Source organism: Eschscholzia californica, unplaced genomic scaffold (assembly GCF_041429995.1).
Source record: "Eschscholzia californica isolate CP2 unplaced genomic scaffold, dmEscCali1.0.p SCAF_6, whole genome shotgun sequence".
Classification (NCBI taxonomy): domain Eukaryota; kingdom Viridiplantae; phylum Streptophyta; class Magnoliopsida; order Ranunculales; family Papaveraceae; genus Eschscholzia; species Eschscholzia californica.
Genome location: NW_028238483.1, coordinates 28,362,225 through 28,382,567, shown reverse-complemented (window position 1 = coordinate 28,382,567; position 20,343 = coordinate 28,362,225). Strand labels below are relative to the sequence as shown.

Here is a 20,343-nt window from a genome sequence, read left to right as displayed (position 1 = left end):
ACATACCCACTTTTCCTTTTTAACCATATTCTTGAATTCCTTAAACACTTCAAATACTTCGGATTTATTTTTCAAAAAGTATACCCATGTTTTTCTACTATAATCATCAATAAAAGTGAGAAAGTAATTGTTACCTCCATTTGTCATTGGTTTCAATGGACCACAAACATCGGTATGCACAAGCTCTAAAAGATTGTAAGCTCTCCATCTTCCTTCTTTAGTAAAAGTTGTTCTGTGATGCTTCCCAAAGGTACATCCTTCACACACTTTATTTGAGTGATCAATATATGGTAAACCCCTTACCATATTCTCGGTTGCCAAATCTTTCATTCCGTCAAAGTTTAAATGCCCAAGTATCAAATGGCACAACCAAGATTTACCTTTCACGATAGAGTTTAAGCATTTTGCATCAACATGTTGAATACTTAAAGAAAATAATATATTCTTCACCTTAACAATTAGAGTTCCACTTCTATCTCGTAATGTGAGATGAAGATCCTTCAATCTTATATCATAGTCTTTTTCTAAAAGTTATCTCAAACTCAAAATATTATTTTTCATTGCGGGAACGTAACAAACATCGGAAATATAGTTAGGTTTTTCCTTTTTTCGTTGAATGAGGATAGTACCTTTCCCTAGCACCGGTACCTTTGAGGAGTCACCGAACTTTACACACCCTTTCACACTTTCATTCACTTCAACAAACAATTCTTTTTTTTCCACAAATATGATTACTAGCATCGACATCGAGATGCCAAGTGTTTGTTTGTGATTCATCAAGACCATCACAAGAAAAAAGTAATGTAGGATCTACATTGATTTCTACATCATTCTCAACAAGATTTGCATCTTCACGTAACCTCATTTTTTTTGTTATACCAACATTCCTTACTACAATGTCTAAGTTTGTGACAATTAAGCATTCAATATCTCTTTTATCTCTACCTGTCTATTATAAGGTTTAGAAAAGTTTCGTCTTCCTCTTGGTTCATTTGTTCTTCCTCTATTAAAAAAATTCCTTCTTCTTTGGCTTCCAAAGCCACTTCTACTATTATCCTAACCTCGACCATAATCGTCATAATCTTTTTCTCTTCGGGGGTGGATATTGTTTTTCTTATAAAATGACTTTTGCTTGAAGTATTTGATCCATCGAATGATTTGAAGAGTTTGAAACATTTATATTCACCCGTTGTTCATGAATTTGCAATGTTCCCATCAATTCATTAACCGTCATAGATTCCAAGTCTTTTGACTCTCAACAACAATAACCACATTATCAAACTTAGGTGTCGAAGAGCGTAAAATCTTCTCCATCACCTAACATCATCACATTTTTCACCACACCTTTTCATTTCATTAACATTAGACAATACTCTTGAAACATAATCGGAGACAAGTTCTCCTTCATTCATACTCAACCTTTCAAATTCACCACGCAAAATTCGAAGACGAGCCTTCACCACTTTATCAACTCCTCTAAAAGAATTCTTGAGAATAGTCCAAGCCTCTTTCGATGATTTTGCTTCAGACACTTTTTCAAATGTTGAACTATCAATTGCTTGAAGAATACTAATAAAGAAACTCAGATTGGGCCATAGTGGAGAAACAAAAAACAGGAAGAGATAGAGAGTGATTTATTTAGAAAGTGAGAACAGATGTTGGAAATTGGAAGTTTATAATGACGTGGGTTAATGGTACGATAGTTTCATGCCCTACGTTTGACTGGCCCGTTTTCTTAAGCTTCATCGAACGTGCCTATAAATTTATGTAATGTTTGCGCTTTTGGTAGGTTTGGGGCCCAAATTTGGGTCTGGGCGCTCCTAAGTGTGTTTGTACAAAAAATATGATTTCTCGACACTATAAAAAAAATTTACCTTCTAAAAGTTTCTTGTTTCCCAAACCATCGGCCTAAATATATAGCGTTAAGGAAATCAACTACAATTTCATAAAAAAAAAAACTACAATTTCATATTGAATAAAAAGTCTATAACTAAAAAGGGTGACTATTTCACTAGTACAACAATATAAAAATCTACTAAAATTTTGAATTTTGACTAAATTATGAAATATTATTTTAGCACTTTAAGAAACAAATATATTTCGGCTGCAAACTTACCCAATCTAAATTATTTCCACTCAAAATTTCAAGGATAAAATTATTTGACAAGTAAGAATGTGCCAAGAAGAATGAGGTGCCAATCAATAATGCAGTAGAAATTTCATGACAGTTGACGGCTGTGATTAAATAGTAGTAGTATATATTTATTTCCCCAATAAAGAAACATAGTTATTTTTGCCTTGCTTGTCAAGAACAATTGAACAAATAAATCAAAGAGAGTGGGACAAATAACATGGCAGCAAATCAATAGTCAAACATCAACTTAGAGAGAGAAAGAAGAGAGAGAGAGAGCCACCCTGCCTCTTTTGATATTTATGGGTCTCACTGATTTGCCTTTCTCTTCTTGTTCTTTACAGGTAACTTTCTTATCATTTCCTTCTATTTGTCCCCATTATTGTAATAATCTGTTAAAATACTTTGTGGGAAGTTCTTCTTTTTTCTGCTTATTACCTGAATACCTTCTTCTTGTTCCTCACGTCTCTCTCTCTGTCTGTCTATATATACAGTTTGACCCTCTTTCTCTATCTATCTCTTTTGGATGGGGGTTTATAATCAATTCTCCAGCTTTTAGTTTATTCCCTTTTTTGTTCTTATTGTCATGCTGAATTCTATGGATTATTGTTTGAAGATTGTCTATGTAATCTTTGCTTTCTGCTCTGCTTTACTTCTTGGTGCTATCAAAGGTATGGTTACTCTCTTACATAAACCATTTTCTAGAGGAATTTGATTTGTGGGTACTTGAAATTTTTACTTAAATTACTGAGAAGAAAACAAAAACTCTAACGAAATTTTGTTGTAGGTGTGTTGGTTGGTCCAATTGCTAGTCTAATTCTGATACTTGGGAACATTGGGGTTATTCTTGGGCTCTTTCCTGCTCATGTTTATTGGACTATTTATACCCTTATTAGGTTCTTTTCCTACCCATCCTAAATTCACTTCAATTTCCAGCTATTATATATATAAGTGTATATGTAAATTGGGTTTCTAGTTAAAATTCATGAATTCGATTGTGCAGGACGAATCGATTAGATATACCACTGAAAGTCGGGTTCTTCTTTACGTTGCCGGGATTGTTTGGGATATGGTTGGGTCTTGGAATTGCTGGTAGTGTAATTGTAGGAGTGGGTTATGGATTTTTCACACCTTGGGTATCAACTTTTGAGGCATTTAGACAGGAAAGTGAATCAAGGAAGTTCATTCATTGCATTGTGGTATGCTAGTTTTGAAGTCCATCTAGTTTTTCGGTCATTATATTTCGTAACTTATTTATAACAAATGTGTTTGGAGCTCAGGATCAAACTTACTTTTTGCCGATAAATGACTAGGATGGAACTTGGGGTACCATAAGAGGAAGTTGCACTGTGGTCCGAGATTTTGCCGATCTTTGCTACCATTCGTACCCACTCTACTTAAAGGAATTGAGGGCAGGATCTGGTCCGAATGAACCTCAAACTATAAGGTCTGTTTGTCTAGTCATTTCTTAGTTGAAATTCAAGTTTACGATATGAGTAACTAGATTGGGGAAGATAGACCCTAAATTCCCTCTCCCATGATGTGGGTCTTTAAACAAGTTTTAAATGGAACTGACTTTTTCTATTGGACAGTCTGGATTCTGTCCTTTCTATCAGACAGTCTGGACAATATAGAAGAATCTTAATTTATCATTGTTTTATATAACTATATTTTTAAAGATGATATTTTATATGGTTAATTGTTTGATGAGGAATAAAAGTTAGGAGTTTTGTAAGATTCCGGGTAGTAAGAACATCCCTGTTGCTTTTAGTGTTTGATGGTCACTTGATGCGTGGAAAATTTAGCATATCCGTATGAGTGTTTGCACATTTACGGTTATTAATCCAAATCTTCCTGTCAAAATTGGTGGAGTTCTGAGTACTGGATAATTTAATATCAGCAAATATGGTGGAAAAGGATTACTCATATTACGATTTTTTGACTTTGGGGCAGGTCGGTGCACGTGCCTGCATGTATCATAGTCGCGTTGATGGGACTCATTGTAGAGATTCCTCTTTACACAATCATTGCAATAATTAAAAGTCCGTACCTGCTTTTCATGGGCTGGTACAGGTTACTACATGATCTAGTCAGCCGAGAAGGACCATTTCTTGAAACAGCTTGTATTCCTATTGCCGGTTTGGCAATCCTTCTATGGCCACTTGTCGTGGTTGGGAGCATTTTGTTGTCGGTTTTTTCAAGCATCTTCATCGGGATGTATGGAGCAGTCATCGTTTACCAGGTTCACTTCGGGTTCAATTCTCCTTTCTATGTTACTCTAGCTATTCGTAGTTATACTAACTTTTCAAACTCTGAATTTTTCAGGAAAGGTCTTTCCGGAGAGGTTTAGCTTATGTTGTGGCTATGGTTGCAGAGTTTGATGAGTACACAAATGATTTGCTGTACTTAAGAGAGGGATCTATATTTCCAAAGTAATTATTTCCAGATTAAACTTCTTTACCCATTCATGAAACTGGTTCAGTCTTAAATTCTCTTCGAGATTTCTAGTTGTAAGTTGTCCATTTTTAATGGTGGTCATAATTGATCAAACCAGGCCGAGGTATAAATCGAGAAGATCCGCACACTCGACAGAGTTTTCAGTTGGAGGTAGTCGTGCTAGCAAGTACAATGTTGGTTCCATGGAAGCACCTGCAATGCTTGTTCCAAATTTAGCCCCTTCAAGATCTGTTAGAGAGACAATCCATGAAGTGAAAATGGTGCAGGTATTCTTCAATCCACCAAACTTTTTACGGTTACCAAGCTAGACTAATACGCAATTTTAGGAAAATATTCAGTCTAAGTCCTTGTCCTAGATTTTGGGCTCACAACTTATAGTGTTGTAGGCTCATGGATTAGAGAGGACAGGGTAAATTTTCATGGACTTGGCCCATGGCTCCTCACACCTAGCCAGACCAGCCGCACCTTCAGTCAGGCATTCACGATAGTTGTAATGGGTATGAGTCTCAAGGAAAGGTCCGCTGACGATATCGAGTCAACTGATCCATGATATTTAGCTGTTGTATTGCAAACACTTAATGGTTATTATGCTTCAATTGTCGAGAGGGCCTCAGGGTGTGATGTTGGACATACCGATGCTCGCACTTCTTCGGCATGTTGGGCTTTAATCTAGTCCCTGTACGATGGTTGTGCATATTTAATCTCCATATTATATTGTGTATCATTCTCCAAATTCAGTTCTATACAACATGAATAAGCAACTCGAATCATAATTTCCTCTCGATTTTCCTTAAGTTAGGTCAATTAAAATTTAAAAGCATAATCCTGCACCCTACTTTTTTTTTTAAGAATTTAAAGGTTATGGTGTTTGCTTCCAAATAACAGATATGGGAACACATGATGAAGTCTTGTGTAATAAGAGGCAAAGAACTAGTAGACGCAAACGTCATAATACCAACCGATCTTTGCGATTGGTACAAAGCGAAGAACAACGAAGCAAACATTGTCAATATTGGCCTACCCACATATTCATTCTTACATACACTCATCGACTCTATAAGAGCTGGATCAGTAGGGTTAGTAATGCTTGATGGTGTTGAAGTGAACCATCTAAATCGCCCCCAAGACCGATTAATTGACTGGTTCTTTCAACCTGTTATGGTTTTAAAAGAGCAGATTAAAGCAATAAATCTGGCAGAAAGCGAATTAAGGTTCTTAGAAAAGGTTGTAATCTTTGGTATTGATACACTACGAATGGAAGCTTGGGACAATGGCTCTATTATTCCCCAAGATGCTCTAAGAAATGCTCAAATTCAAGGCATTAGCAGAAGGTATGTACTTTTCTCTTCGTCTTTGTCTGAGTGGATCACGAAAGTTAATTAGTATTTCTACACAAATAACTGAGAATGATGCACGCTCGTACAGGCTGATGGGAATGACAAGGAGTATATCGAAGTTTCCGACTTATAGAAGAAGATTCAGCCATGTTGTGAAGACTCTGATTGCATATTCTTCAGAGAAGAACAGCTCAATTGGATGCATTTCAAATAGATCAAATAATGCCATTGAACTTGTATAGGCTGATGACACACCAACTCATTTTTTGTATTATTTGTTCAAAATGAAAAAAAAAAAAGAGTAGATTTTTGTTCATATTTTGACCAATATTTGGTATTCTTTTGGGGTTTCCTATAAATATGATTGAAACTAGTGGAAGGATTTGGTCTTCCACTAGTAATTTGGTCTCTTTGATTTTTTATCGTTATTTTGTGACGAGGAAAATATTCTTTGAATTCATATTTTTGGTGTAAATTGTGGATAGGTTTTGATTATAAATATCTCGAAGATCATTTCCATACGCAGATATCATCTTTTGATACAACACAAGAAATAGTTCCATTAGAATATCTATCTACACGTTCCAATATTGTTGGCGCGAATATAAACACATAAAGTTCCATCACTATTTCTATTATTTTAAAGATTTGAAGGTACGTATCTCTACAAAATGTGGAGATTGAACGACAAATGATCTTATTTTCCTGAATAATGTCTTAACAAACATAATTATTAACCGAATCACTTCACTTCGAACGGCCGAGTGAAGCAATAACACAGTAGACCCAAGAAACACAAACCTAGTACCTCTAAATTATTTTCTGCAATTCCTAAACAAGAACAACAAAAAACATCAATTTCTCAAGACCTATCTTGATTGAAGAAAGAAACCAACTTTTCCATTAGACCCCCAACCTTTTCACCACTTTGGTTTCGAATATGAAATATATGGTCTTCTCCTTCTGTCTCAAAAATCTCTATAACTCCATTCCACCCACTCTTCCTCAATGTCTCACAATAAAACCTTCCTCTATCTCTAAATATGTCTTTCTCTGCAACACATACCAACACCTTGCTACAACCCAACTTCGAAAGACTCGGGTCAGTCGCCGGGTTAACAAGCGGATCATCGTTTCCTGTGGTTGTAGGACAAAGAATTGGCCAAATCTTATCTTCCATTTCCTTTTTTTCCATGTCATTTTCTTCTGAACCAATTGGTTTCACCCCCCAGAAGAAAGGATGGACTAAACCAATGCCCAAAAGCTTAAACCCAAATGATAATGGTTGCCCGGTCCCCGCCCTAATAGCCATATTATGAGCTATATTAGCACCTGCACTATCACCAGCCAAAAACACTTTATCGAAATCGCCATGGTCATTTAGCCATGTCTCGGTCCCTTGGCCGGTAGAATGAGAAGATACCCATTTTAAAGCGGCCCATGAATCTTCATATGCGACGGGGAGAAAATGTTCGGGTACTCGTCTATAATCCACCGAAACGGCAACAACATTGGCTTGGGAAACTAATGAGTTAAGATAGTTATGGTAAGTGGGTGAGAATGGAGTTTGAATACAAAATGCTCCACCATGATAGTAAACTAAAAGTGGGAATTTCTGATTTGGGTGAGTGATTTTGGGAAGATAAAGTCTTGCAGAAACACCACTTTGAGGATCTATTACTACATCTTTGGAGGAAACACCTGTGGTTGGATTAAGAGATGGAGGGATTTCTGGAGTGACAGTTATTCTCTCAACTCGACCATCTTTATAAACCCTTAAAAATGGTGGAAACTCAAAAACTACTTCATTGTTAAGGTTGGTGATAGTTGTTTCCATTAGAGAGATAAAATGAAGGAAGAAGAAAATGAGTACCTTCTCTGTGAAGGGTATTGTTGAATTTGGCAAGTAATGAATTTTTGTCATGAAAATAAATAGTAGAAGCTATACCATTAAAACCACAGGTATGGTGTTGGTGGAGGTCATTAACTTAAGGATGATGATGGTAGGTGTGGGTCTTAATGGATCATGGGGCCACATCTTTATAAAAATTGATCACTCCTATAAATTTTGTTAGCCCAAGTGCAGGAGTATGTATTTCATGTCTCACTCAAATAGACTCAAAATCAGCGCGAGTCAACCATTCAGACGAGTCAGACATTACGAATCATACAAACACATACATTATAGAATCTGATTCGAAGACTTACACAGTTATGACTGAGGAAGGTGAAAACCCTAATTCGAAGACTTGAACCGTTATGATGGATTATTTTGTTAGTTCTGGAAGATTGGAAAATGCACTTGGGGTGTTTGGTATATTGCCAAAATGTACTTAGAATTCTGCTTGAGGTATTATTAAAGGAAATGAAAGAGTGACGACGGAATTTTGCCCGGTCATGCTGTACGGGTTTTGTTTAATTGTAAACAAGAGGTTGTATATTTAGAGGAGAGATTTGTGAGAGACTTGTTGCCCGATGATGAGAGAGTTGTAAATTTAAGAGTTTCTGTTGACAGTAGCAACCATGAAGATGATCTTAAGAGCGAAAATGAAGGTGAAGTGATGGGCATAAAGTTAAGTTGAACTTGAAGCCATGGTTGACTCAAGTGCTTTGAGTCCCGATGAGGTTTCTGCACTTGAAGGTGCGAAATTCTTGGGGACTACTAGATTAGTTTGCGAAATGACAAATGATAGATAAACAATTAAAAGTCTGGAAATAGTGCCCGGATCTAAGTGGCAATCTTGAAAATGAGAATTGACGTTGTGGTGTTTAATGCTACTCCTTGTTTCCAAGACTGCCACATAAGATCTGGACACTATTTCCAGACTTTAATTGTAAATATAGCATTTCCCTTGAATTGTTAGATGAACTCGTTTCGAATGTTAAAAGAGGAAAAAAAATCAATTTTTATTTAGCCCTGTCAAATTGGCTATTGATTTCCATGGCCTATCGAACAAACCTGATGCTTCTTTGAAAGTATACAGGGAGGTTGAATCAATTACTGGCCCAATTTTGAAATCCAATATAATGTTGTTATATTCATTAGAGGCCTGATTTATTGAGCTCGAGTTGATCTTATCACGTCAAATCCAAATTGTTGGGGACCGTGAAAATCAAGACAACAAATAATCCATTCAATCCCTTAAAATTTACAAGATTGCCATACACTTTAAGTGCTTCCGGTCCACTGGAGAACTTCAAATTTAATCTATTGAAATGAACCATTCGAGACTCATCATTTACAAAATTGCCATGATTTTGATTGGTTAGTTGTGACTTGTGAGTGAGTATTTTCTCAATGGGAACTTTGGTTGTGTTTGATAGTAACACGGGAAAAAGAAAAAAAAAATAGAAAAATATTTACTCGGAGAAAAATTTTCTTCGAGAAACATTTAGTCTATAAACATTTTTTTCTTTTTTTCCACTGTTTTTTTCGCTAATGGAGAAAGAATTAGTTTTTCAAATATTATGTTTTCTATTATTTGGTATTTTAAGAAAACGAAATCGGGGGATAACGTGGGTTTCCTTCAAGTTATGTTCAACCTTTTACTCTATCTGACATCCTTGAGTGAAGTTATGTTCAACCTTCTCTTCAACAAAAAAAAAAAAAATTATGTTCAACCTGCTTTATGAGTTCCATCACCTGTTAAATTTTTGTCACATTTCAGCTTAGTTTTAATTGTAATCCAGTATCTTTGAACATCTTCATGATGTATCAATGCCTCGTAATGATGAACATATATCGTAGACGATTTCTTCGAGAAAAAAGAAAAAATGGAAGCTTGATTTTGATTGACCGTCTGCTTCACATCATTCACCCTGCTTGAAAGAAAGGTTACCCTCGTATTATCCTTCATATCGGCCTGCAGCCGCCAAACTGTGACTCGTTGGTTCCTTCACATTTGTAATGATTTCGGTCTGAACTTCCACGAACCAAGAAGTTCGAGTCCAAAATATGATTCTTTTGCATTGCCCGTAAAGATGGGGCGGAGCTGATGTTTGGTACATTTCTTTTTTTAGAAGTTCATTTGATTTGGAAGGGTTATATTTAATGGTCTAAATTGGACAACGTGCACGAGTTTATAAGTAAACAATCAAAATGATGACAATTTTGTAAATTAGGAGCCCTGAGCCATGTTAAATTTGAAGTTCTCCAATTTGGGCCCGAGCCACTTAAATCCATTGCAATCTTGTAAATTTAAAGGAGTTTGAATGGATTATTTATTGCATTGGTTTTCAGGGTCTCCAAAAGTTTTGGATTTAACGTGATGTTTCTAAGAGCAACGGCACAGTATGTGCTCGAGCTCAATAAATCAGCTCTCTATTCATTATTGTTTTGGACATTGATTAAGTGGAGAGGTTTGGATGTCATGGATTTACATTTTTTTTTGTTGAATGTCATGGATTTACTTGTCGGGATGATTTTATCTCGTATACTTCCACACACCCTGACTTATACATGCTTGATTCAGTATTTCGCTTTAAAACCAGATTTAAGAACGGTTTAAAAGTCGTGGGGATGGTAATGTAGAGTTACTTGGGAAATGATAGAGTTACTTAAAATTTGTTACTCAGAGGATGAAATGTTTTTCATTTGGAAACAAAAGCGGTCCCCACCGTATTCAAATTTTGAAAAAAATTTATCTTTTAGTCAACTCTACGTCATTATATCATCCTCTAAGTAATTGTAGCATCTACCGAGTTACTTAAAAACAAATTCTGGTATGTTTAGAACTCTTATCCATGCTCGTTGTAAGAGGGACAGAGAAGCTTTGGCATTGAGGGGTTTTGTGAGGATATAAGAAACTTGGATTTGACACTAGATGCTACCACTAAAGCATTGTTTATTATAAGCTCGTGGGAAATTTTACCCAAACCCCTCAGATTAATGATGCTTAACTAGGTATAAAATCGGTGTTTTGTCAAATACGGCCCACCCAAACTGCGTTAGTTTTAGGTTTATTTTTTAGATATTTGGCGAATTTTTCTAACAAATTTTAGGATATATTTTCAATTGAATTTCGAACTTTAGAAAAGCAAATTCATAAATATATCTAAACTAATCCTATAATCTTACGATTTCTTTATTCAACAATTTGTTCTATAAATCTACAACTTCTTACTAATAATTTCTAAAATCCTAAATGACTAATTTATTATTTACTTATTTGTATAGTTGTAATTTTCGGAGTGAATATAGTAATTTTTAGCGCCTCGTGCAAGTAACTTCTGGATACACCACTGAACGTGTAACCCATGTCTATCCTTTTTAGGTTCTAGTCCCATAATTTTTGTAACTACATAACAGAAAATGTGATACTATTCAATTAATAAGAGGCACGAATAGATAGAGAACATGTTATAGTTAACCGTATAACTAATACATTGGTGCCTCTCATTGTCAAATGCATAGAGAGAGAGGTAGAAAAGATGGGAATGAATTTGGATAACGTAGATGAACTCTTCTACTTAAGTTGGTGAAGGCACAATCATTCCAGCCTTTATTTTTCCCTTTTCGTCTTAATATTAAGAAATTGAATGACCTATAGGTGACGAATGAAATGGCCTAAAGCTTAGGAAAACTACTTTATTTATACCTAAGTCCAATATTCTTGGTTTTGCACTGGGATCGAACCTGAGACCTCTGCATTGCAAAGTAGATGCTAACCAACTAAACTACCACTGGCTATTTAACTTATATGTAGACACTAACACACAAGCACACACTAAATAGAGTGAAAGAGCCTTTAAAGATCTTAGATAAGTTTTCATCTTCTTTTTTAACATAAGTCATAGGCGACGCTTTTTAGTTTGGATTTGACTCGTTTGAATAGTTCAAAATGATCGACTCGGATTAATTTCAAATATTTTGTCTGATTCTTGATATTTGACTCGTCTATACAACTTATTTGGGTTTTAGTTCGAGTCACACATAAAACAAGTCCTATGTAAGAGTCTAGTTTCTTAAATAACTTAATCACTATTGTGCCCGGAGAGGCAGGTCAACTTCAGATGAGTCGAATTCAGGCACTAAAATGTAGACACCGCCTTAGTTTATGCATATCTCAATCGAGAATGGAGTAGAAAAGCTACTGGAACATGAAATTTGGGTGTTCTTTCCGAGCATTGACAATACTAGACTAGTTTCTTACGTTTACATGTTTGGCCAAAGAAATCATATTGACCACATAACTTTCTTCTTGTTCTTACTTACGTGCAAGAAAATTACCTCTTAACTCCGTCATTAGGAGGGATTTGAGCATAAAAAGTAAAATGAAATTACATTTAACGTAGTTATAACTAATACAAATTTGACATTTTTTTGTTGACAAATAAATGTAACACATATTTCTAACTTACACAACAATCAATTACATTATCAAAAGGCACAAAATATCTTATAGATAGGTTTGAGATAGCTTGAGAAAGAAACTTCTCATTTTCTTCTATGTTTCGGCCTACCGAAAAAATTACCAAACTACTTGAACTTGGGTATTTTAACATGTCTTAATTTTGTTATAAATAGAATTTATCTAGTTTTTCATAGTTGAATATAGCCCCACAAGTTTTAGTTGATTTTAAGGCCAAAGACATGGACAGAGGTTTATCTAGTACTATCCCCAAAAATATCCCTCTTATTCATGGGGAAAAAATTACTGTTCTAAGTATTGATGGAGGAGGAATCAGAGGCATCATTCCTGCAACTATTTTGGCTTTTCTTGAATCAAAGTTACAAGTACGTATATCTTGTCGCTTAATCGTTATAGTACTAGCTTATGCATAAGGAATTTCGATACCCAACTCTGGAGTTTTAATTTTTGGAACGGTACATTGGGAGATGGCCCATATCCTATTAAAAGTTACCCGTGAGTTAAAGGATCTAACTCACGGTTTTTCACTTCCAATGAAAACCGAGAGTGAGTGTCCAACCACTAGAATTGCTAAGGGTGCCCCCTTGTAGTGAAAATTCATAGGGAGTGTATGAGGAATGATGTCAAGTATAGCTAATGGTGCCCCCTTATATATAATATTCATATCTATGTTGCTAATATAGTTCTTCATTTGAACAGGAGTTAGATGGAGAGGGTGCAAGAATTGCAGACTATTTCGATGTGATCGCAGGAACTAGCACCGGAGGTCTGATTACAGCAATGCTCACGACACCCGACCAGCATAAGCGCCCTTTATTCATGGCAAAAGATATTACTCAATTCTACCTCAAGCATTGCCCGAAAGTATTCCCCCAATCAAAGTAAAACATTAAGTATATATACATACACATATATACATAGTCTTCATTTAAACATAAACACATATAATTGAAGATTGAGTTCCATAATGCATTAGGTTAACGTACTTATCTATATCTATTAATTATACGTTTACAATTGTAATATAGCGCGATAATTAGACCTATGGTAAAGATGAAGAAGGCTTTAATGGGTCCAAAATATGACGGGAGGTATCTCCGTAGACTACTTCGTAAGGTACTTGGACATCGAAAGCTTAATGAGACTCTAACTAATGTTATTATTCCGACTTTCGACATTAAACTACTTCAACCAACCATATTTTCATCCTTTGAGGTATATTGCTCCTCTCTCACGCCACATATTGTTGCTTATTTTGTACTCTCTATGTGCACCTTATCAATAATATGTTATCACTACCCTTGGCAGATTCAATTCAATGATTTAAAGAATGCATTGCTATCAGATATTTGTATAAGTTCTTCATCAGCTCCCATTTATCTTCCTGCTCATTATTTTAAAACGGAAGATTCAGAAGCTAATGTTAGAGAATTCAACCTAGTTGATGGAGGAGTTGCAGCTAATAACCCTGTAAGGATATCATCACTCTATACATATATATATTGATCAGTAAAAAGAGTTAAACTTTGACTTGTTAATTAAAAGTACGAAAAGTTTATAAATTAACATTGTCCAAGGGCATGGACCCACCTAATTAGAGTAGTTAAATTTTGTTGTGAAATTTCATGGTTTCACTCATCTTTTAGGTCTTTTTGGAATTAAATAGGTATTACTAGCAGTAAAACCAATGGGAGAAATGCCACCAGAGGAGCTGGACTTACCTCCTAGGGTTATGGACTACAGTAATTATTTTGTGCTCTCATTAGGAACTGGATGCTCAAAAACAGAAAATAAATACAACTCTAAAATGGCTGCAAAATGGGGACTATTTGGTTGGTTAAGTAGTGAAGGAGGTAGCCCTTTAGTTGATGCTATTATGACTGCTAGTGGAGACATGGTTGATCTTCATATGACTTATATTTATCGATCTAGTCGTTGTGAACGTAATTATCTCCGAATACAGGTATTCCAAATTTCTTCCTCAAAATGTTAAATTTTTATTTTAAAAAGAAATAGCCACTAGTTAAAATATCTTTAGAAGTTCGAATTCACGTAGAGTTGTTTATCTTATATTTGTCGTTAATTGAGCAGGATGATTCATTGAGTGGGGATGCATCTTCGACCGACAAAGCCACTAAGAAGAACTTGAATACACTAGTGAAAATAGGAGAGAGGTTGTTGAAGAAACCTGTATCTAGGGTAAACTTAGATACAGGACTCCTTGAACCTGTTAAAAGTGAAGGGACTAATGAACAAGCTCTCTCTAGGTACATCATCATACTGATAAGAATCTATCAATTGATTTTAGGGACATCAACTTCTAATCCATAATGAGTATAGAGACCTAATTTGGCCTTACCGGACGACAACCAACAAAATACACTTGTTTGGTTGTTTACAAGTGGGTCCAGATCTGATACCGTATAAATTTTGTGGATAGTAACAACTTCATGAATTTGATATGAGTTTTTTTTGTTGTTGTCCTTGTTGATTGACATGCAGGTTTGCCATATTACTATCGGAAGAAAGGAAAATGAGGAAGAAGAGACTACTGAAAGGTGTCATATCGTCTTGACAACTATTGTAAATTTGCTACGACCTGGCAAGTCCAGTGCCATATAACTATCAAAACTGTATGATTATTTTAGCTTGACTAAAATTGTAATAATTATTCCATATTTTCTCCATTGCCTTTCATTTTGTGTATTCTTTTGTGTCTCTTAATAAATGGTTTTATTACAAGTATCGATCCTGTTACTGGTTGAGAGTGGTACCTTCTATAATAGATTAGGTAATCATTTTCAGTGACAGCACTCTAAAGTAGTAAACATTTGAAGGCTAAAAACAAGCAATGAAAGAGTAGCCCTATAAGGCTAAGCTCGTAAGTCTCACATGTTAGTACTTAGTAATATTAGTCTCTGTTATAATGTGTATCAGTGCGGCACAAAAGGGTATGCAAGTGTCTCATCTGATCATATAGCAGAATATGTCTAACTCGTGGGGACAAACCGTTATAGCTCGTTAGCAGCAAATGATAGGTCGATCTTCCTCTAGCGACGAATCATTTTAGATGAGTTTTGAAAAAATAATGTTTAGAAAGGGAAGTTGTTTTTTTTAAGACGGACTACATGATCATTACAAAGGCATTGATACATCCACGAGATCAAACCTTAGACCTCCGCCTGCGGAGTAGGTTCACTGACCATAACCAACTGGGCTACCAGCTACCCGTTGTTGCCAGAGGGAAATTGTTTTAAAAGAGAGGGTAAAAGGATAAATAAAATCAAAAGTTAGAGTTAACATGTCAAAATTCAAATATTCATTAGGGGCCATTTTGAAAGTTGGCCATGGCTATTTTAGTAAGACTTGAAAGTTACCCCAAAAGCCCAAACCCAGACTAGAGGTGCCCACGGCTATCCGAATCCGGCCCGTTTCCCAACCCAACCGGTCGTAAACGTTCACGTCACCAACATTTCTATGGTCGGATACCTTAACCATCCAAACAAGGATCATCATTACTTTGATAGATTGGGTTAAACACCAATATCCAACCAAACACATTTTGGATTTCTTAAATTTCCTTTGTCTTAACCAATGATTACCATCCATACGATTTGAACTCGTTACCTCAATAATATCAAATCCAACGGACAAAATCCAACAATAATCATGAACTAAATTATACCATATGATGATGTCGGCCGAACCCCCAAAATTGTACTAGTACTAATCTAGAGAGAGAAAGTATTTTTACTCTCTATCTCTCTCTATCACTCGTCACTTTACTGTTTTGGTGATTGATCGATACGGGTTGTCTGTTTTCTTTTTCTCCTATCTCTTCCCCCATTATCCCTCAACTTTGAACCTCAATTTTATTTTGAATTTTCAATCAAAATTAGCGATTTGATCTAAGAAAAGGAAGAGTTTTAGAGAGAAGGGTGGATGAAATGATGATGGGATGAAGACGAAAACGAAGAAATCGAAGGGGAAATGGCGAAATTAGTTTTGGGATTTGGTGGGAGAGGGAAATTATTGTGTTGTTCTTATAAGAAAACTACCATTATTATTTGTTCTATTAATTTTGTTGCTGCTGTTTATATTCTTCATTCTCTTTATACATCTTTCTTCATCTTCTCCAACAATGCCCCTTCTGCTATTCATTGTAAGTCTCATCTCTCTCTCTCTCTCTCTCTCTCTCTCTGTCTCATCTACAAGATATGACATTTTTCATGTTTTTATGAGATGGGTTTTTCTTTGTTTTGTAGCTGGTAAATATACAGATGATCAGATTAGGAGAATGGAAGAATCAATTAGGATCAGGAAAGCAGCTGAACCTTTAGAACTAATCAAAATGGTAGGACCCTATTTCTGTTTTAACAAAAAAATCCATCTTTTTGTGATATTCTTGTAATTGTAGATCTAAACCATTTGAGTGTGTTCTTGTTCTTAAGTATATGGTTGATTTGATGATCCAAATTTTGTATTTGGTGAAGGTAAAGGAAATTAAGGAAGATGTTTCAGAAGGAAAAAGGGTAGTGAGATTATCAAGACCTTTGAAGCAAAATATAGCTGAACAAATTTTGGAGAGATTGAAAGGACTAAATTCAAGTGCCACTGTAAGTGAACAAAAAGGTGGGTTATCTTTGATTTCCTGCCACGAAACGGTTGAAAGTGTCGATATGTAACCTGAAGAGCGACTCGAGAAACCATTTAATAGGCAATGGTTGTCAATGTAAGGGGTGCATCATGTTTTTTTAGTTTTGAGAGAGAGTTCGTGGAGCCGGAGTTCTAGGGTTTTAGGGAGTTGCATATACTGAAATCCTTGAGAAATCTTTGTTTTTCTGTTTTACATTTATAGTGAAAATCATTGCGCCATTGTTCGGCGTGGGGTAGGTTCTACGACTAAACCACGTATATCCCTTCTTTTCCTTATGATTGTTTACTTTTCATTATTGTTTCCTGGTTCTCTAGATCTTCGTCGTAATGTAAATAGAGGTATCAAGCATTTAGTAGAAGGTCCAATTAGGTTACTCCATTTATTTCCCGTCACCATAGTTTTGTTGTTAAACTTGTACCTTATGTGAGCAGAAGCTTTGGAGAAGTGGCGAAACGAAAAACTAGAAGAAACCAAAAGTACGCTAATAGGAAATGAGACATCAAATTCGACGTCCTCAGCCCAAGATTCCAGTATTCTCTTCCACCCTTTAAATACTATTTTGCTTGGAAATATTTCTTGAACATGATTTCTTGAACGGTAGTAAGTTAAAGATGCTTGTCTTCAGATACGCTAAAAAAGGTGCTAGAGTCTGATTGGAACATACTCTTGGAGGAGCTTGGTGTTTGGTTTCCAGCAGAAATCTCAAATAAGGAACATAAGGACATAGCCGAGGGTGAAGAAGTGCCAGGTAACAAATAGTTTCTTCATATTGATCTTCTTTTTTCGTTGTTGTATTCTTGTGTTTCGTATTGTTTTTCGGTAGAAATGCTTGACTCCTTTTAATCGCCGCCCCAACCATAGTTTATCGACTATCGGTCCAAATTCGTTATTGAACTTTTACTTTAGTACAGGACTTCCCATTTCTGTATCATTCTACTCATGTTTATGTGTTTGGGTATATTACTGTTCAGACGATATAATAGCTGGACGTCCGCTTCCATCTGAATGTCATGCTGAGTTGCATACTGATTACGGTGGTGCTGCTGTGAGATGGGGACTAACCCATCATAAAGAAAGTGCTGCTGATTGTTGTCAGGCCTGTTTGGATCAGGCCAAAAATGCAAAGCCAGGTGAAATGAAATGCAATATATGGGTTTATTGCCCATCGGAAAAGGGTTGTCATTCACCGGATATTTATGCACATAAGCATCAGGAGTGCTGGCTGAAACAGGTGAGTTCCACTCTGATCAAGGACTCAATTTTTTACTTCAACTTAAATGCTGGAAAAATGCCTAAAAGTTATAATTAAGGATATACTATGACTTTCTTATTCGAAAATAGAAGTCTGAAGGAGAACATACCAAGAATTTGATATCCTTATCGAAATTGTAACCTTTAGATGGCGAACTTCATACACCCAGTTCGTATCAAGTTTGGGATTATTTCTGACCATATCATCGAAAAATTTGTTACTGCAACTAGTTGTGCCAGGAAATTTTCATGATTCATTGAAGTTAGTGTAGAAATAATTGAAAGAAGATTATCAGTCGGTAAAACTGAGAAGCTCAAAACCTAACTAGCTAGTAGCCAGAAGAATTGTGCTTCTAGTGGGTATATCTATAAATTTCTCTATGAAAGGTAGGATCACTTTATGATAAGAGCAGACTCTAGAGGCGTTTAAGATATGAGCTCGATGAGTGGTTTCCTTTCACGCGACAGATCACAGGAATAGCCTATCTTGTATCATCTATATGTATGTGGATGGCTGTGCTATAACCTTTCACTATTTCTACCGTTCTGCAGTTCTCCGACTCTGTTGAAAAATCATTATAACGTATTAACGTCGACCGTTACTCAACAGTTCTAACGTTATTTAAACATTTGTCACTGTGAGCATTAAAATGGGAGCTCGATAGTAGTAATTGTCATTCACTTCTGTTCAAAATTTAAAATGCTTTTACTCTAAATATAACCTTATATTAGTCATTGTACAAGTTAATAATTTTAAGTTTAACCAAACTTGACTTCATAATACGACTGGGCAATAATATATATTCTTGATTTGTCGAAATGCAGGCAGACGTTCCTCGAGTGACTTACAAATACAAGTACTCACAATCATATAGAAATTCTCACCCTTCAGCGCCCGTCTTTGTCCCATGGCTAGCCGGCGTTACCAGTCCATGAAACTGCAATCTTCAAACCAACAAGTTATGTAGGTTAACAAATTCTTCCACGAGCCTAAAGAAGTCTTGGGCTTTCGAGCATTTTGGAGAAATGATTTTTAAGCATGCAGAAGAATCGACAAAGTGTTTGTTTGTTAGTGTTTTCTGGTAACAATAGAGTGATTATGTCAATTCTTGTCAAGATTTTCGGTAAATGATTTACAGTTTGAAATGGATTCCAGATAACTATTTTTGGGGAATTTATTTCTTACTTAATCTTCAAGAGAATGACCAAAGAATTCAATTCTTGTTTGTAGTGATAGAATTTTCAAGATTACTTTGGAAATGTTTGAATTGAGGCAGTGACAGTTAGGTATTATGTCTTAATTTTAACTTAAAAGGCTTTAACTTGAAGTAAAAAAAAACTGAAATTTAAAGAAATAGTACCATTTTAAGTAGTGTGAAAAGAAACGGCCATAAATAAAAGAGAAGAAGCTTTCAAAGTAGTCTAATCTCAATTTAAATAAATGCTACCAAATACCATTATCTGAATTCATTCCATTTCTATCTACCGATCAACATGAGATGGTAGAAAGAGAGAGAGATAGAGATCTTCCACACCAGATTGATATGTATTATATGTATGTATTCTCATTTTTCACTCGAGTAATAGTCATCCTCTCTCTCTCGCTCTCTCTCTCTCTCACTCGTTCTCTCTCTCTCTCTCTCTCTTTCTCGCTCTCAAGATGAGTTTATTTGGTCATGAAGAAGAAGAGTCTAAACATCTTCCCAAACCGATTAGACTCTTTTATGCAGCTATGAAGAAAGCTTTTGGTCAGTGCTGCACTTTCAATCCAACTACGAACGTCGAAGAAGAGTTTTGGGTCAATGACACTCAATATAAAGAACAAGTAACCAATCTCTCAAGTCTCATCTAACAACCTCTCATTTAGCAATCTCTCATTTGGCAACCTTTTATAGTTTCCTTCTTTAACTAACTTTTTTCCTGTCTCTTAATTCAGATGATCATTCTTGCAATTAGAAATCGGGCCATGGAAGCAAAGATGCGAAGGGAAAAAGCGTTCTCTTTAACCAAACCAAACTTACGCTCCCCTTTTTCCCCCAACGGTGGTATGGGAGAACTAATTAAGGATGCTTCAAACAGAGAATTATCCAGAATCCTAGAAGAAGATGACCAAAACAGCTTTGATGATGAAAATGATGA

At 35.7% G+C, this 20,343-nt stretch overlaps 3 protein-coding genes and 1 pseudogene across 5 annotated transcripts; 3 read left to right on the top strand and 1 right to left on the bottom strand.

Moving 5' to 3' along the window:
- The first annotated feature begins 2,022 nt into the window (after positions 1 to 2,022).
- Positions 2,023 to 6,335, top strand: LOC147533185 (putative membrane protein At3g27390). 2 transcript variants are annotated; one of them, XM_086645782.1, is made up of 10 exons: positions 2,023 to 2,475; positions 2,748 to 2,802; positions 2,919 to 3,027; positions 3,135 to 3,330; positions 3,445 to 3,578; positions 4,085 to 4,373; positions 4,457 to 4,563; positions 4,686 to 4,854; positions 5,474 to 5,919; positions 6,014 to 6,335. In XM_086645782.1, exons 1-10 carry the CDS (start codon positions 2,434 to 2,436, stop codon positions 6,165 to 6,167), a joined length of 1,701 nt encoding a protein of 566 aa, XP_086501908.1. In that variant the 5' UTR covers positions 2,023 to 2,433; the 3' UTR covers positions 6,168 to 6,335. The 2 variants fall into 2 exon arrangements, with proteins under 2 accessions (XP_086501908.1, XP_086501909.1); XM_086645783.1 differs by lacking the exon at positions 2,023 to 2,475 and having other exon boundaries at positions 2,537 to 2,802.
- Positions 6,336 to 6,530: 195 nt separating this feature from the next.
- On the bottom strand, positions 6,531 to 7,930 carry LOC147533184 (putative carboxylesterase 2 pseudogene; annotated as a pseudogene). Its single transcript, XR_015227273.1, has one exon. The product of XR_015227273.1 is annotated as a putative carboxylesterase 2 pseudogene (transcript).
- Positions 7,931 to 12,337: 4,407 nt separating this feature from the next.
- LOC147533183 (patatin-like protein 2) lies at positions 12,338 to 15,041 on the top strand. The gene is made up of 7 exons (XM_086650485.1): positions 12,338 to 12,661; positions 12,996 to 13,177; positions 13,325 to 13,511; positions 13,605 to 13,766; positions 13,963 to 14,259; positions 14,388 to 14,563; positions 14,799 to 15,041. Exons 1-7 carry the CDS (start codon positions 12,518 to 12,520, stop codon positions 14,869 to 14,871), a joined length of 1,221 nt encoding a protein of 406 aa, XP_086506611.1. The 5' UTR covers positions 12,338 to 12,517; the 3' UTR covers positions 14,872 to 15,041.
- Positions 15,042 to 15,818: 777 nt separating this feature from the next.
- Positions 15,819 to 19,401, top strand: LOC147533182 (dimethylallyl, adenosine tRNA methylthiotransferase). Its single transcript, XM_086645781.1, has 7 exons — positions 15,819 to 16,458; positions 16,562 to 16,650; positions 16,790 to 16,928; positions 17,385 to 17,483; positions 17,579 to 17,701; positions 17,925 to 18,184; positions 19,030 to 19,401. Exons 1-7 carry the CDS (start codon positions 16,287 to 16,289, stop codon positions 19,138 to 19,140), a joined length of 993 nt encoding a protein of 330 aa, XP_086501907.1. The 5' UTR covers positions 15,819 to 16,286; the 3' UTR covers positions 19,141 to 19,401.
- The last annotated feature ends 942 nt before the right edge of the window (positions 19,402 to 20,343 follow it).